Below are 16,784 nucleotides of genomic sequence, written 5' to 3' on the forward strand. Positions count from 1 at the left end.
TCTGGTGAAATAGCGATCAATGAAAACTTCTGGTAAATGCTAACAGGTGGCAACAGAGAATGAAATAAACACCAATTAAACGTCTTCCTATGTGAAAGTCACGTTCTAATCTTTAATTCCGTTTCAGTGTAAACATTATAATCACAACATATTCTGTTCATTGAAAACATGAAAAGAGTCAATCGACCGTCACATCGAAACCCGTGAGTACTTCTGTGAGAACCTAATTACATGTACATGCCGGCTTTGTTTTGATCAACAACTTGGGCAAGTGTTTGTTGCACAAAAAAAAAAAAATCGATTACAAGAGACCTCGGGTGCTGGATTAAGGGTCTTGGAGCTGCCTTTGACATAAAGCAAAACAGTAAGAGAGACAACGATGATGATAGTGACTTCGAATGTTTCAGTGAAACTGATGTCATTAATGCCGAGGCTGTTTGGGAGAAATTCGTACAGACTCATGGTCCTGAGATGGGCATTTCTCTTGATGATATGGAGGAGTGGATTTGTGCTGACAATGATTGCCCCACAGCCGAATACATGTCAGATGAAACTATAATTATTTCTATAGCGAACAAATTTGGAGCAGAAGACGATTCTAACTGGAGTAAAACAAGTGTTGAAAGTGATGCAGACGCAGATGTTGCACCCCCCACCCCTCTGCACAGGAAGCAATCCAATATTTTGATATTGCCATAAGGTGGCTGGAGACCCAAAATGTTGACTACGTAAAGCTCATGCAGTTGAGAGATCTGAGGGATTTTGCTCGGCGGCAGAGAAAACAAGGAGTAACACACACAAAAAAAAAATAACTGATTTTTTCAAAAAGTGAATTGATATTTGTCAAGCGTGGCACAAACGGCAAGTATTAACTTGTTCTAATTTACGTTGTTTTAAAATTGTAGACCAATTAAATACGTCTGTACTGATTAACCCTTGTTTTTTTTTTTGTTTTTTTCCATTTTACTTCTATCACATTCAGAAATATTTATCTATCTATCGTTCGATCGACAGTTTCTCGAAAAGAGTCGATCTTTTGTATATAAAAAAAAAAAAGTCTAATTTGGATCAAACAATAAAACTACAATGTATCCAATTCAACATAAAAATTAGTGACGTGGTACACAATGTGTGAAGTGATACACATGTTAAGCGAACGGAAACCACGTGGAATAATGTTTTCGATGATCGCCTCAATATACTGTAATTTATCCTGAAATTAATGTTGTCCTATGACATAATAAAGTACACCGTTATGAAGAGATATTTATTAACATTTAATCTCAGAACGATTATAAAGTGAGTATTCAACAGTATAATCTGCCTAACCCCCTCCCCCCCTTATTTCTCCGTTATGTCGTCAATCACTTTATTGGTTTTGGGCTTATTTCATAGGTCCCGCGATAACTCGCGCCTCACTTATAGTGCGGTCCATGTTTCTGGACCCCGATGTGCGCGAGTTATCGAGGGAGTGGTGTACTGTGCATTAAAAACATTTACTAATTTTTATTTGTTTGAACGATAATACAGATTGACAGATTGACCGATAATACCAGACTATCGCTATATCATGAAAAGTGTATCAACACCGTATGCTACCGTGCCGTCGTGGCATGCAGTTCATCCATAATGGATGTAATTTAATTGAAAATCGTACAGATTTAAAATATTCAATAATTTTGTAATCGTCTGAATTCGTCGTGTAAAATATAGGATGAACAAAATATTGAAACCATTTACTTGCCGTCTGATATCGTACGGTCATTGCATGCAGCTATTCCCGGGTCTACATACGGTGTCTGTACAAATTTCATACCGCTAAAATTTTATCATATGCGACAACTGCAAGAATAATTAACAATCAACGCATGATTTCAGCGTGCAAATAACTTTTATTTCAGATTTTGTGAACATCAAAAGAAACATGTGAAAACTGCTAAATTAATCGTTGCGCAAAGTGCAAAGTCAGTGTGGTTCCAAATTTAAATTTCATCATTTCTTGAAAAATATATCCAGTGACGTTTGCTTCTTTGCCGCGAACTTACTCGCCTTAAATTTGAAATCATCTCCATTGATACGGCGATCAAATTTCTCTGCTTGGGCTTTCAGAATTGGGCCAGAAATTGGAACACCTTCTGAGCGAGCTTGTACAAACCATTGGTACAAAGCTGAATCTAGGACATTGTCATTAGCTAACTTAACCCTTTTACGCTGTAAACCAGTTTCCTCTTCAAGAATGTTGGGTAGACTACGGAGCTTTCCTTCATCTGTTTTCCACCCTCGCAAAGTGGACTCGCTGATTCCTAGATCTCTGGCAAGCTGAGTTTGTTGTTTGCCCTTCTTTAGTTGATCTAGGGCATACAGTTTCTCTTTAGCAGAAAACGACTTGCGTTTTTGAACTTGCTTTTCCATAACAGTAAAATATTTTTTTATATAAGCAAACAACGTACACAGATAAAGCTCGATAACTAAGTAATGAAGGCCTGCAATGGTTACGAATCACTTTTTATATAAAACAAAATTAAGCTGAACGGATGTACAATTTCATACCCTTTTAATTCACAGATAATAAAGTGGATATTATTTACTTTCAACTGTTTGTTGTTTGATCACACCGCCAAGCACAGCATACATGTTGGCGGCTTTCGTCCTTTGATGTTTATTAAATTGTGCGACTCTTGTATCAACCACAGCTTTGTCTGCTGCTTGGCTGTGATTGCAGTTAAATAAGAAGCCCATGTCGGCTATTGTTTGAGCAACGACTGTATACAGATTTCATGGAAGACAATCACAAAGACGATTTACTGGCTTTACTCATGGATCCGTAATAAGTAACACTTCCGATAATGTTTACTTTGGCTTAACAATTCAAAAACCTAATTAAACCAGTTTTCTCTTCTAGAGTAGAATACGGAGCTTCACCACAACCTGTTCAAATTGATAAATTTCAGAAGCCAAGCGTTGTACACACTATTTCTCGTACGTTATATATATCGTATTATTTTAGAATTCATACACGATCACTTCTCCAAAATCACTTAAAGAACCTGGATAAATTGTTAAGTTCCGATCGTTTATTATTAAAAGTCATACACGAATTCTTCCACCAAATTATAATAAACGTTTTACACACTATTTCTCGTACGTTAAACAAATATTTTCACGGTCCGATAAAAATACACGTAAATGAATTTCAAATTTCAGGAACCATGCCACGATCATATTATTTTAAAAGTCACAACTAATCTCATGCCCAAAATGAAGTTAATTTCTTGTTTTGTTTTTTTTTACTTTTCTCCAAATTTTTTTTCTCCATGTGTGAATGAATATACGAAATTTCGGGAGCCATGCTACGACCGCGTTATATCCGAATTCGCGTTATGGCGGGGCGCATTATAGCGGGGTTCCACTGTACTACCATCAAAATATTGTTATTCAAGGTACATCTTCCTGTATTACTGCAGTTCAAGTACAAGGCAACTTGATACCTACCTGATTCGATTAAGAATTTTCACTATCCAGAGAGTTCCCTATTCAAATATTTTCACTACCTAGACAGAGTTATCTTGAATACCTTGGGCAAGATTAACAGAACTGATCATATGTTTTGATGTGGGATAGGGAAATCTCAACTAGGGTGTAATTTATGAGCAGAAATGCTTATCTCAGTCTTAATTACTGTGAAAAATACAGAGTTTTGAAAAGTGACAAAAGCTGTTAATCTCATGTATCAAATATTCAATGAAGAGTTACATCCATTTGCACATAAAAAAATAATCCCCTCACCCCCACTGGAATAAAGGTTTTTCTGCATTGGCGTACTACCTGTAAAAATCTATCCATACTGATAAGGAATCTGAGAGAACCAAGGGCTAGACATGGCTACAAGAAAACTGTTATCAGGTATAACTTTGCAATATATTCCACTGGACAGATGATCTCACATACACCATTACAGTACATGTCACTAATGTTCAGTGCACTACACTCTTGGTGTAAGTAATACCCTTTGAAATGCAATTTGGTAGCACTGAATAGTGAAAAATATTATTGTCTTTGGTATGCTACACATGAATATCCAACTCTCCAAGATGAAGTTTTGTCAGGAACTCAGGTAAGCCTCATCCCTGGGCTCAAGATTTTGTCTCCTGGGGTTGAGCTATCCTGTACTGCTCACACACATGGGAAATAGTAATTTCATACACAGTCCTATCAAACCAAAAGAGTTTTCAAGACAACTTCACACGTTCTACCTGCATCACAGATTTGAAAATACAAGTACAATAAAAGCTAGTTATGTACACACAAAAGATGCAACCAATTTCTCTTTTGAAGGTATCTGTATTAATATTTGTGTTTCATACAATTACAGTTTTGACTTAATTGTATTTTCTTTTTTCAAACATAAGATTTTAAAACTCAAAGTGGTATTTCCTACGTTTTCTGCCAGCACACGTGACCCAAAAAGCCAATGGCTACAATCTGTTTGCTGCAAACTGAGTATCTGTTGAATGCCATTTACAGTTCTACATCTTCCTGTGAATGTTTAATCTTGATCCCTTTTAGCTTGTAAAGACTGAACTGTTTTTATTTTCTCACATGACAAACCTTTGATTGAGCCACAAGTCTGATACTTGCTTAGTGCCAAGTAAACAGGAGTTTATTTTAGCTCCCTGTGATCTTCACACACAAGTGACATTTGTTCAGTTGCATCCATTAATTGATTTCACAGACTGTATGATCAAAGTGTTATTTACTGATCCCAAGCTCAGTCTCTAAATAAGCACCTATGTGACAGTGAAGCAGAGGAAACAGAGTCAGCTGATATTTACAATGACCACAATAATTTATAGTAATGAGATGATGATAACGTAGGATTTAAACATTTTATCAAAGATGAATTGTTGCACTTTGTATCAGATGACAATTGATAGTGACATTTATAGGATACTCCGAATTAAAAAAACCCCATGTACTTAACTTTCATTGTTCATTTGTAAAATGTGTGGAATTAACACATTACGTATGGAGGGGGATTATGGCCCTAATTCTATGTATGCATTTTCTAATCTTCCTTGATGCATTATTGTAAATGGCTGCTTGTAAGTGCTACTTTCATAATTCTATCAATGTATATTGTATTCTTCATTGATGCAGATTGTACATGGCAGTTTGCAAGTGCTACCTTCCTTCTGCATTATGGTCAATGGCTGCTTGCAAGTGCTACATTCACAATTCTAGTCATGAATTTTCTATTCTTCATTGATGCAAGCTGTAAATGGCTGCTTGAAAGTGCCTAGATCTATTTTCCTTCTGCGTCCTTGTATCTTGCAATTTGCCAACTACTGAATTGATTCTGTAGTTTGTTGTATGGCAAATGCTATGTCAGTTATTACAAGTTTTAACATTCCATTTATAAACTTGCTATATCAAACGTTACACAAATTGCACCTTCCAAAATCAGGACTATAATGTAGCATCAAGCACGTTGCAAGTTAGAATCAAGGAAGTTAGCATAAAATAATGCCTCTTTATGACAACAGATGGCGCTGTGACACATCAATTTCTTACAATACGACAACTCCCCTGACCCTAGCAACAAGAGGTTATACCACTTTACAGCATGTTTGGGGGGCTCTTATTTAAATTATCATTCAAATAAAATCACAGCAGCTGATGTCTCAAGAGTATTAACATTTGGAAGAGAGGTGGCCTGCAAGTAGCACAAAACAAATTAAATCTATCAAATTGTATACAATTAGATGTATTTACACAACACTATATTTCCGGTAACCGTTCCCACCCCATTTTATTTGAACATTTTGTCTGTTTAATTTACCGCTGTCGCATGGTAGGAGAATAGGGTAGCTGCTTACAAGCAAGATTTAAGGCCCTAATTTGTTTGTATATTCTCATTCACAATGTTATCAGTTTAGAGCATATTTATTATTTTAGAGTGCAGTGAAATTCTGCTTTTTGTAGCAGTAAAGACCTTATAAGGTTTGAGCAAAGTGCAGATAATTGCACCTCGATGCCATACTTTCATTTCTTTATTCACGAGAGAGAGAGAGAGAGAGAGAGTACATTACAGAGATGAGGATTCTGTTTATTCTCTCAACCCTATGTAATTAAATTTTACTGTTAATCTGCAGTTTACAGTGGCAGTTAAAACAAGAAGTAAGGTAAATAGTCAAACTATACAGAATTCTTATATATGTATGGCATGGATTATTATGCAATAGCCAGCAAGTAATGTGACAAATATGGCATATCTCCAATTTCATTTTAAATCTCCAATTCCAATGCAACAGCAAGAGGCAAATGACCTGAAACAAGGACATCACATACAAAGATATATGCTACATAAATATGAACTATTTCATTATATAAGAAAAGAAATTCTAAGAGTATGAAATATATTTTTTATATGTAAACACAATGAACACTTCCATACAATTATGAGATGCTTTATTTTGACAGATATCAAACTGGAAACTACATTTTTTTATTATGTAAAACTGTATTCATCCATATATGAAGCGATATTTATAGTACAGATAAGATCACTGATTGTATGGTACCTCATTGATAAATCATCAGACTCTTTTGGTAGCAATTACAAAAATAATGATTGTATCAGTTGTAAGATATCTGAACAGAAAGTACTTTATAAGCATGCAAGTCATTTTAATGTGAGTTATAGGCTCTCAAGTACTATTCCTCAGAGAAGACACAAGACTGGGTTTTAGAAATTAAAGCCACACAAGTACCAGTTTGTTACTTTGTGAAAAACAGGGTCATTATGAAAAAATGGAGACACCTGATGTACCTGCTGGTGATGAATGGTCAGTGAGCAATCAAATTGTTTTTCCTAAGTCATAAAGACAGGAAATGCATAGTCTAGCCCTTAAAACTCCTTAAACTGGTCAGCTGGTCATTTTGGTGTCTATAAGACTTATCACAAGATCCTGAATCATTTTCATTTGCCGAAAATTAAAAGTGATGTTTATAAGTACCATAGATCTTGTCACACTTGTCAAATGGTAGGAAATCCCAATCACAAGATATCTAAAGCACATCTGCAACCTATTCCTGCATTTGACAAGCCATTTAACAGAAATGTCAACCTAATACCAAGTCAAGCGACCAATATTTGTTGATCATAATGTGTGCATCCTGAAGATTTCCATAGTCTATTCCTTTGAAGAATATTAAAGCAAAAACTGTTCTAAAAGTTTAGGCAATTTTTTTAACACTTGGGGCTAGCTCAAGACTGTCTGAAAACACTCTGACCTACCCAGGGTACATATATACCATTATACTGAATCAAGCCTTAAAAAGGACAGTGATCAGTAAAATCCTGCATTGTATAATTATCAAGTAAGATCAGGAGAGTTTCCCCCCCCCCATATTGGTATTTGTCACCAAACAAAAGACCACATGACTACCCTAAAACAACGAAAGATTGTCCCAAAACACCCTCAACTACCAGGATACATGTAAGCAATTAAATAGAATAAAACTAAATAAAAAGACAGTGATCTGTAAAATTCTACCCTGTATAATTATCGAGTAAGATCAATAGTTTATTCTTTTGTTGATACTTGCTGAAAACTGTTCCAAAACACACTCATAAACCCAGGACACATGTATACAATTACAATGACTTAATGAAATATGCAGTTTTGGTGCATTCTCTCTCTCTTTCTTTGATCATAGATAATTCACTAAACTACTTTCATACTGCAAAGAGCAGCACAATTAACAAGTCAGAATCATTCGTCACTACATTCATATTTCAAAAATTCTTTAAAGCTTTTTTAAATCTTTAATGTGACAAAGAACAGCTGAATAATTAGAACCCAACGGTGCTATATTTATAATTTTAAAATTCTTGAACCAAATTATTAATTTTAATTGGTTTGATATTGGTAAAAATTACAATAAATAAAAGTAAAATCTCTTGTAACATCTTTTGTCTCTGATTATTTCCACTTTTAGAGACAAAAGTTTTAAAGGATGCAAACCAGTTTTAAAGCTGTTTTTTTGGTTGTTTTTTTTATATATAAATACATTCAAAGGTTGAGGTTCTGTACATTAACAATGCAAATTAAGTATTGGAAAACAAATGTACACTAAATCTAATCTTTCTAATCGCAAGTAAACATTTTTATCATGATACAATCATGATTTTCCACAGTTTGATTATTTCGGTTCTTGCAGCAAAATATATTCCAAAATGATCATGTCAAGAATAAGAACACCTTTAAGGAATGCTTAGTTTTTTTTACGTCATTTTACCTATAAACCTTTTTTTTTAATGTGCTATTGATATTGCTCTGAAATATAAAAAAAAAATCGCAGGAGCTTATGTACAAGAATATCACAGTAAAAGATAGATGTCTTTGAGGAGCGTCAAAATGGGTGACTTACAACCAGGGTTCGTCTGACGAAAGCTTGTCAAGAAGAGTATGAGGGAATATATCATTGTCATTTCTGATCCTTACTAAAATAACTAATGTTTCCAAAGTAATGAGAGATATCACTAACAAGTAGATTTCTTAAATAGTGAAGGTAAATACTTAAGTGCTTCAAAACTGGGACTGAAAAAGATAGACCACCCTTCTGTACTGTATGCATTTTTGTTTTTGTAAGGTGCTATAAACCACTTGGATCTTCGAGAATTCATATGGTTTTAGAGACAATTAAAACTTTGTTGCTAATGTACACCTTAAAAAAAGGACTGAAAGAGTTATCATCACAAAATGAATGTCATAAAGCACAGTGGGGAGCATTCATTATTTCTGGTAAATGAAAAACTTTAGAAATTCAGAGCACCGTCTGTTGTCATAATGCCATGCTAATCTCTAGTATGCCATTATGACTGACAACAGATGGCGACAAGAGTTGGACAACAAAGACGATCCTGATAAAACTTAGTATATACATTGTTGCAAGGCCAAATCTGTACGATAACAGCAGTTCGAATGACGTAATTGTAAAGTTTATAAACAGAATATACAAAACCTATAATAACTAACATAGCGTTTGTCATACGACAAACTACAGAATCAATTCAGTAGTTGGATAATCGCAAGATACAATGATGCAAAAGGAAAGTAGATCGAAAAACTTGCAAGCAACCATTTACAGCTTGGATCAATGAAAAGTAGAAAATTCATGACAAGAATTATGAATGTAGCACTTGCAAGCAGTCATTTACAATAATGCAGAAAAAAATTAGCACTTGCAAACTGCCACGTAACATTTGCATCAATGAAAATACAACATACATTGATAGAATTATGAAATTAGCCCTTACAAGCAGCTATTTACAATAATGCATCAAGGAAGATTAGGAAATACACGCATATAATTATGGCAGTAATTCCCCTCCATATTTGATAGCGTAGCCGTCATGCTATATATATCCATTATATTTATAGATGTTATCTATCTTATGGAAAACATCTTCATTTTAGTCATGTCGCTTTGTTTTTTAAAGTATTTACCCAAATCCATATCTGTGTCCATTATTTCAATAATATAGTCTGTTAATGTCAGGTATATACCTTTGTCGTGTATGTATGTATGCATGTACGTACCTATGTACGTATGTATGTATGTATGTATAATTATGGCGGTAATCCCCCTCCATAATTACGGAATACTGTGAATCTCATCATTACAAACTATTTTATAAACCGATATGTGACCTATAACTGAATTCATGGATTTATCATATAAATGGATTTAAAATTTCAAGCCTTATGGAATTTAACAGATTTAGGACAAACTGCAAATTTATTTGTGATATATTCCACTCAGTATTATCATTATACTGTACAATGGTTCTGTCATTATTTTTTTATATCTATCTATTCAGTTGGGCTTGTTTATTTTTCTAAAGTGCAACTCTGACTCACTGAAATCAACCGTTCTGGCAGATATGACTTGAAAAATAAACCCCTGCTTATAGGAAGATCAAAGAGAACTTGGCTTTTTGTAGCCCTAAAAAGGGACGGGGTCAACTTTTAAGCAAGTATATGGGTAATTTAAGAAACAAAGATTTTTTAATAAAAATTGCATGCAAGTTTATATGCATGTGTACATATATGTAGCCATTAACACAAAAACAAATGATAAATCAAACTTTTGCCTGAAAAAGAATGTTTTTGCTATAAACAGTCTGCAACTCTAAATCAATTTCCACAGTCCTAACTAGTTTTTTGTTAAAATCTTCAAAAAGTCTTTATGAAATAATTTAATGTTAAACTCTAGAATACAATCAATTTTCCTTCTTTTTCCAAAGAGATCTCAATAGACAGATAGACTGAAACCTGGCTGGCTGGCTACTTCAGGATGTGACCCACAGTTCTTTACATAAGTAAAGGTCAAAATACTAGTGCATTATTGCTTTCAAAATCTTTGTACTAAAAAATGATTGCTAATGGTTTGATAATGTTGAAAGCACAAGAAAATATTTCCATCATAATTTTATTTGATAACAAATTATGGGCAACTAATGTGTAAAGTAACAATATTGTTCTATTACCTAGTTGAAACTAATTAGGCCATCATATTTTGGAATATATTACACAGCTCAATCCAGGTGAAGTGAGCAGAGTCCTTAAATTCAAATAGCCTTTTTTCGCAATTTTCCTTGCCAACTAAATTTTGATTCCCAATTTTAAAATAAAATTACAGTTTATCACGTGTGTGTGATTTGGAATTTTAATGTAGCTTTAACAATTTTTCAGTCATATAGCTCCGATGTCTACAGTGTGACAGGTTATAGTGACGTCTAGCACTGGGGCATCATGCCACAGACATGTAGCATGCTGTCCCACCCAGTCATATTATCATGACACCAGATCGACCAGTCCTAACACTAACCACTTAATGCTGTGCGCCAAGTGAGGCAGCCGTTAGTAACAATTTTAAAAGTCCACCACATGTGTGAGTTGTGTGTTATCAGTTTGGCACAGAATGTAACATGAAGTCTGCTGTATCTAAAGGCATTTTTGATCTCAACCTACCACCATGGTTCTGCCAATGATGGAATAAGGCCCTGTGAGGGAGATCACACTGTCCGTAATGTTGATGTGAGCCACTCCATCTTCTCCAGCTACAACATTACCCAGGTCACCAGCATGTCTGAAACATTGATGTATAAATCAATCAACATATGCAGTAAATAGTTTTTTCCATTAGCAGATAAAATACTACAATAATTATGTCACAAAGAACAATTTTGAAACTTATTAAAACAAGACTTCAAAGAAGGCCTGAGAACACTCACCTGGCTGACATCTGCCTAATAGCCAAATACAAATGCAGTTGGGCAAATTTCTGGGTCAAATGGAACCTTTCTGTATGCCTATTTTCCAACGCTGTTGATTACATACATTATGAAAGAACTGTTGGTAGGTTTCCTTCTTGTTTTACCTTCATCCATATTTTCTGCAAAACCATTTGTCAAACAATATAATTTCTGACAAAGCTGATCAAATTCTGTTAAGATTTTTAGAGATCATGTTCTAATTTTAGTAACAGTGACAATATATGATAGTGGATTGGCATCATTTTTATAAATATGAATGGCCAGAATGTTTTGTCAAATTTGGTAAAATTCTGTCAAATGGCAAGTTACTAAAAAAATTTAATAGCTGCCGGTATGCTTGATAACAAATAGGCATCATAACTCAAGATGGCCACTATCGCTTAACCAGCTTGAAGTAGCTGTTCCGTTTTTTAGTGCCGTTTTCATGATATTTGTGCTTGTTGCCTGTTTTCATCTTCATTATTGTGTTCATTAAGTATTGGCTGTTAAATTCGTATGTGTTTCTTCATCTCACTGTCTTGGAAACGAGAATAATTAGACTTTTTCTCAGCTGTCTTGCTCCACTGTTTTTGAACAAACCGCCATCACGTGATACTCGCCAGTCAACCCGTTTATGCTACGATGGACCCTCATTAATTGCTTTAAATGATCACTCATTGGCTCTCCACTACATTGTGCTCTAGACTAAATGAACTGGGACTACATTCATCATTACCTAAATGTAAACAGAAGCGAAAAAAGAAACGTTTCAAAGCTGGCCGGCGTAGAACAGGAAGAAGAATTCCAGTTATCTCCCTCATTTCGGATCAACAATTTAAAAAAATTTCGACCGTTAATTTAGATAACCTAATTCAAATCCCAATTAATTCGTCAACCTTTGTGTCAACTATCCAAGAAATACCTCTGCACATTGCATTATTCAATGCCCAGTCAGTAGGACCACCGGAAAAGCGCACAGAAATAGTTGATTTTATCAATGACCAAAATGTTCACAGAAACATGGTTAAAAACATCAGGTGATGAGCCCAAGTGTGCAGATCTAACACCCACTGATTACTCCATCAAGTCGTTCCCCCGTAATTCTCGTGGAGGTGGAATTGCTGTCATCACAAAGAACTCCATGATAAAACGTCTTAACTACACCACAACATTCAATTTCGACCACACATTGTTTGAACTAGTCCAAACCACACTCACACTGGAGCAAAGGTCAGTCCATTTTTTCTGCCTATACTGCCCTCCTCCTAGTAGAAAAAACAAGCTGGCTGATCTATTTTTGGAGCAGTTTCAGAATCTCCTGGACTATGGAAATTCGATAGGTGGCAACCTGATTTCAACTTTCACTTTAACTGTCCCGGAAACTCAAATACATCAAAGCTCATAGATTCCATTAATGTTTTCAATCTCAAACAGTCAGTTAACCAATCCACCCATAAACATGGTCACATTTTAGACTGGATTCTTCATAGACCTGATGATAACATTCTACGGTCCTCCCAGGTATCCCATGACCTTGCATCAGATCACCTCTGCATTATATGCCATCTTGACGTATCAGTCCCTAACCCTCCACCTTTATCTGCTACTAAGAGAAACCTCTGTATGATAAATAGAACCAAACTAATGCACGACATCCAAGCTAACCTAACAACTTGCTTACCTCCTACCGCAGAACAACTCGATAACTGTCTGCGTTCATTACTTGACAAACATGCCCCAGCTACCAAGTGCAGAGTATCAATTCAAAAGTGTTCTCCATGGTATAGCAGTGTTATGGACCAGCTTTGCACTGCTAAAAGAGACCGTCATAAAGCTGAGAGGCTCTGGCTTTCCACCAGACTCACTATTCATAAGCAAATCTATGAAGTCGCTAAGAAGAATGTCACAAATATAGTCCATGCAGCGAAATCAGCCCACTACACTACTAAGATCATGGAAAGTTCCAGCTGCAAAGAGCTCTTCGAGATTACTAACAAGCTAATGTCAAGGAACAAATCAACACCACTTCCAACTACCTTCTCTCCAGTCGACCTTCCGGACATGTTTGCAAATTTCTTCTGTGACAAAGTACAAACCATTAGAGATAAGCTTGACACCACAATTTCAATTGACTCGTCGTCACCATACAGCTGGGATACAGAATTTGAGCGGCAACCATGAGCTGCATTTGAACCTGTCTCTATGGATTTCATACGTATAATTGTGATGAAGAGTGCACCAAAATCATGTGAACTTGATCCAATTCCAACATCACTGCTGCCTGAGTGCTTAGATCCAGTATTGCCTTCACTAACCGATGTTATTAATGCCTCTCTCTCATCCGGGGAATTCCCATCATTTTTCAAAACTGCCAATGTAAAGCCTCTACTGAAGAAACCAACACTAGACCATAATGATTTAAAGAACTACCGCCCAGTTTCTAATCTCCCATTCATTTCAAAAATCTTAGAAAAGGTTGTTCTATCCCAGCTTGGATAGCGGAAAGATTACAGTCCTCACCCTCCTTGATTTGTCTGCAGCATTTGACACAATAGACCATGATATATTACTTCACCGTCTCCAGCATGTATTTGGCATTCATGATACAGCCTTACTGTGGTTCAAGTCCTACTTGGTCAACAGGACACAAATTGTATCTGCAAATGGAATACACTCCAGCCCAGTTGATCTATGTTGTGGTGTTCCACAGGGGTCTGTTCTTGGACCTGTTCTCTTCATTCTATACATCCAGTCGCTCTCACGTGTCATAGATCATCATCCAGTGTCTCACTAATTGTACGCTGATGACACCCAAATATACAAATCTAGCCACCAAACTGAAGTTGACTCTACCATCCAAGGTGTAGAGAGGTGCATTTCTGATGTGAAATCATGGATGACATGTAACAAGCTGCAGATGAATGATGATAAAACTGAGGCCATTCCGATCACAACATAAAGACTTTCTCATTCACATCCTTTACCTCAAACAATAAATATCAGCAATGCCAACATTAAATTCACACAATCAGTACAAAACCTAGGTGTTACTCTGGACAGTACTCTCACACTGCACCAACATGTCATGAACATATGCAAGGCTGCATATCTTGAGCTGAGATGCATCAGCTCAATTCGTAAATATCTTTCAGCTGATGCCACTGTAACACTTGTGTGTTCATTAGTACTTTCAAGACTGGACTATTGTAACTCAATTCTGTATGGTTCATCTCAATATCTACTCCAGAAACTTCAAAAAGTTCAAAACACAGCTGCTCGGATCATACTTAGAGTACCACGATCAGAGCACACCTCCCCGCTGCTCTGTACCCTAAACTGACTATCCATTCGATCCAGAATCAAACATAAAATTTGTTCTCTGTGCTACATTTCACTGTCGGACTCTAGTCCAACATACCTATCTGACCTCACCCATGTGTACACACCAGCAAGATACTTACGCTCCTCTTCTGAAAATCAAATACTCATTATTCCCACCATGAAGACAAAGTCATATGGACAGCGTTCTTTTGCATACCAGGGCCCAGCAATGTGGAATGAATTGCCCACTAAACTCAGACACAAAGACACAGTGATCACATTCAAGTGGGCTCTCAAAACTCACTTATTTCGACTGCAAGAACAAACTTAAAAGACCTAATAATGTTTCCTACCTGAAATATTCTCAGCATGTTTTTTATTTTTTAATGTTTTTCTAATTTCATGTTGTTTGTTTTTGTAATAATATTATGTTTTTTATCTTATAGGTGTTGTCTAATGTTGTAAAGCGCTTAGAGCTTCTAAAGATTAGGCGCTATACAAAGTCTTCATTATTTTTATTATTATTATTATTTGTACAAACAGAAAAGCCCCTCATATCAAAATGCTTTCTGTGAAATTCTGTTCTGTCGCTTTTAAGAAGTCATTCTGTTTGTAGGAAACATGGCGATAATTAATAGCACATCTGCACCATTTACAAAACTTTGAATGCCACAATGTTTGCTCCAATTCTGCTAAGCATTTTTTTGATGATGTCATTTCAAGTTTGTTTTTATTTATTATAATGGTGCCTATATTTTGATAGTCATTATTTGCAAACATTTTAAAGCCTTAATGTCAGGATGATTTCTGTCAAATTTTATCAAAATCTGCAGTGTTTTCTGAGAAAAATATGTTTCAAGATTTGACTATTTTTAGTGGCACCAGATTGCAGATCAGCATCATTTGTAAAAAAAAAAAAAATGCTTTCTGTCAAAATCAGTTAAATTCATTTGAGTGGTTTTTAAGAAAAATTCATCTTTATCTCTTAACAAACCTGGTCAATTGATGTATTCGGTCAAAGTAAATATAAGAGTCTTGGTTAGCAAAGGCAAGTCTACCAGGGTTTGTGTTTTCAAGCTCTAATTTATATTAATCAGCTCTAATTTATATAAATCACATCCCTGGTGCAATGTCAATTTCACATGGATATTTTTTTAAAATCCACATAGATAAATATGTCCTACCTAGGTCATATCTCATTTTTTAATCACAATGAATTGCATTCAAAATATCACATTTGTTGGACCAGCTGGTTAACTCGTTGGGCTTTTTTACATTTTAAACGTATCACATGTTGTGCAATTTTATTGGTTGTAATGGGAAACTGACCAGTAACAATTTATTTTGCATTGCCTAATCAAGTGAGCATGTGCATATGCAAATAAGGTCATGGCACCGCTGATTGGGTCGATGAAGTCTGGCTTCAGTTAGCTATGTCTAATCAAGAGATGACACTCAGAGAGGAATATCATATGTGATTACTGAGCACATGTGACAAGTGTGGCAACTATTCCTAGCTCACCATTACTGACCTGACCTGAAAGCAAACGTACTACTCATAAAAAATCTGGTAATCTGGTCCAACTTTGTGAAGCTTCATTGCCCCGAAACTAAAAGTTAATTACATCATAGCTTTCAGCACCTAGATTGCATGCAAATAATGAAAGTACTACATTACCTGGCTGCATCTTCAGGTCCTGCGTGTTCCTGCTTGCTAGGGTTGAAGTGAGCACCAGCACTAGTACAGCCTGTTGAAAGTGCATAATTTTTTAAAATTATTTTCATGATCAATGCTCAACAAGAGTCTACTGAATGGCACATTATACTCTAGATCCATGTTTAATTCTCTTATGTGTAGACAATGGTCAGGAATTGTAGGTTTTGGTGATTGTTGACCAATGGGTACCAGTGACCTGGACGTTGGTCAAGGTGTACCGTTATGAACTAAACTTGTGCCACATAAACAATAATTTTCTTACAGACTTGCCATGACCATTATCCTCAGATTTTTAGACCCCCAGAAACAGTAGGTTTATTTATTACCCTAATTGCAAGCCATCAACAACATTTTAGTCATGGAACTTACTCTATAACAAAAGTTATTCTGCAAAACCCATATTTGTTTGGGCTACAACAACCC

At 35.6% G+C, this 16,784-nt stretch overlaps 1 protein-coding gene across 1 annotated transcript in view; it reads right to left on the reverse strand.

Moving 5' to 3' along the window:
* The window catches only part of LOC149785913 (superoxide dismutase [Cu-Zn]-like), a 28,756-nt gene that overhangs the window by 2,643 nt on the left and 9,329 nt on the right, over positions 1 to 16,784 (reverse strand). The window contains exons 3-4 of the mRNA XM_089976143.1: positions 16,323 to 16,392; positions 11,040 to 11,157 (exon numbers count right to left, since the gene is read on the reverse strand). Coding sequence (XP_089832269.1) covers positions 11,040 to 11,157; positions 16,323 to 16,392 — 188 coding nt within the window. The remainder of the gene's footprint in view (positions 1 to 11,039; positions 11,158 to 16,322; positions 16,393 to 16,784) is intronic.

This window comes from Sinohyriopsis cumingii, chromosome 12, assembly GCF_028554795.1.
Source record: "Sinohyriopsis cumingii isolate HCF-2022 chromosome 12, ASM2855479v2, whole genome shotgun sequence".
In the NCBI taxonomy this organism is placed as follows: domain Eukaryota; kingdom Metazoa; phylum Mollusca; class Bivalvia; order Unionida; family Unionidae; genus Sinohyriopsis; species Sinohyriopsis cumingii.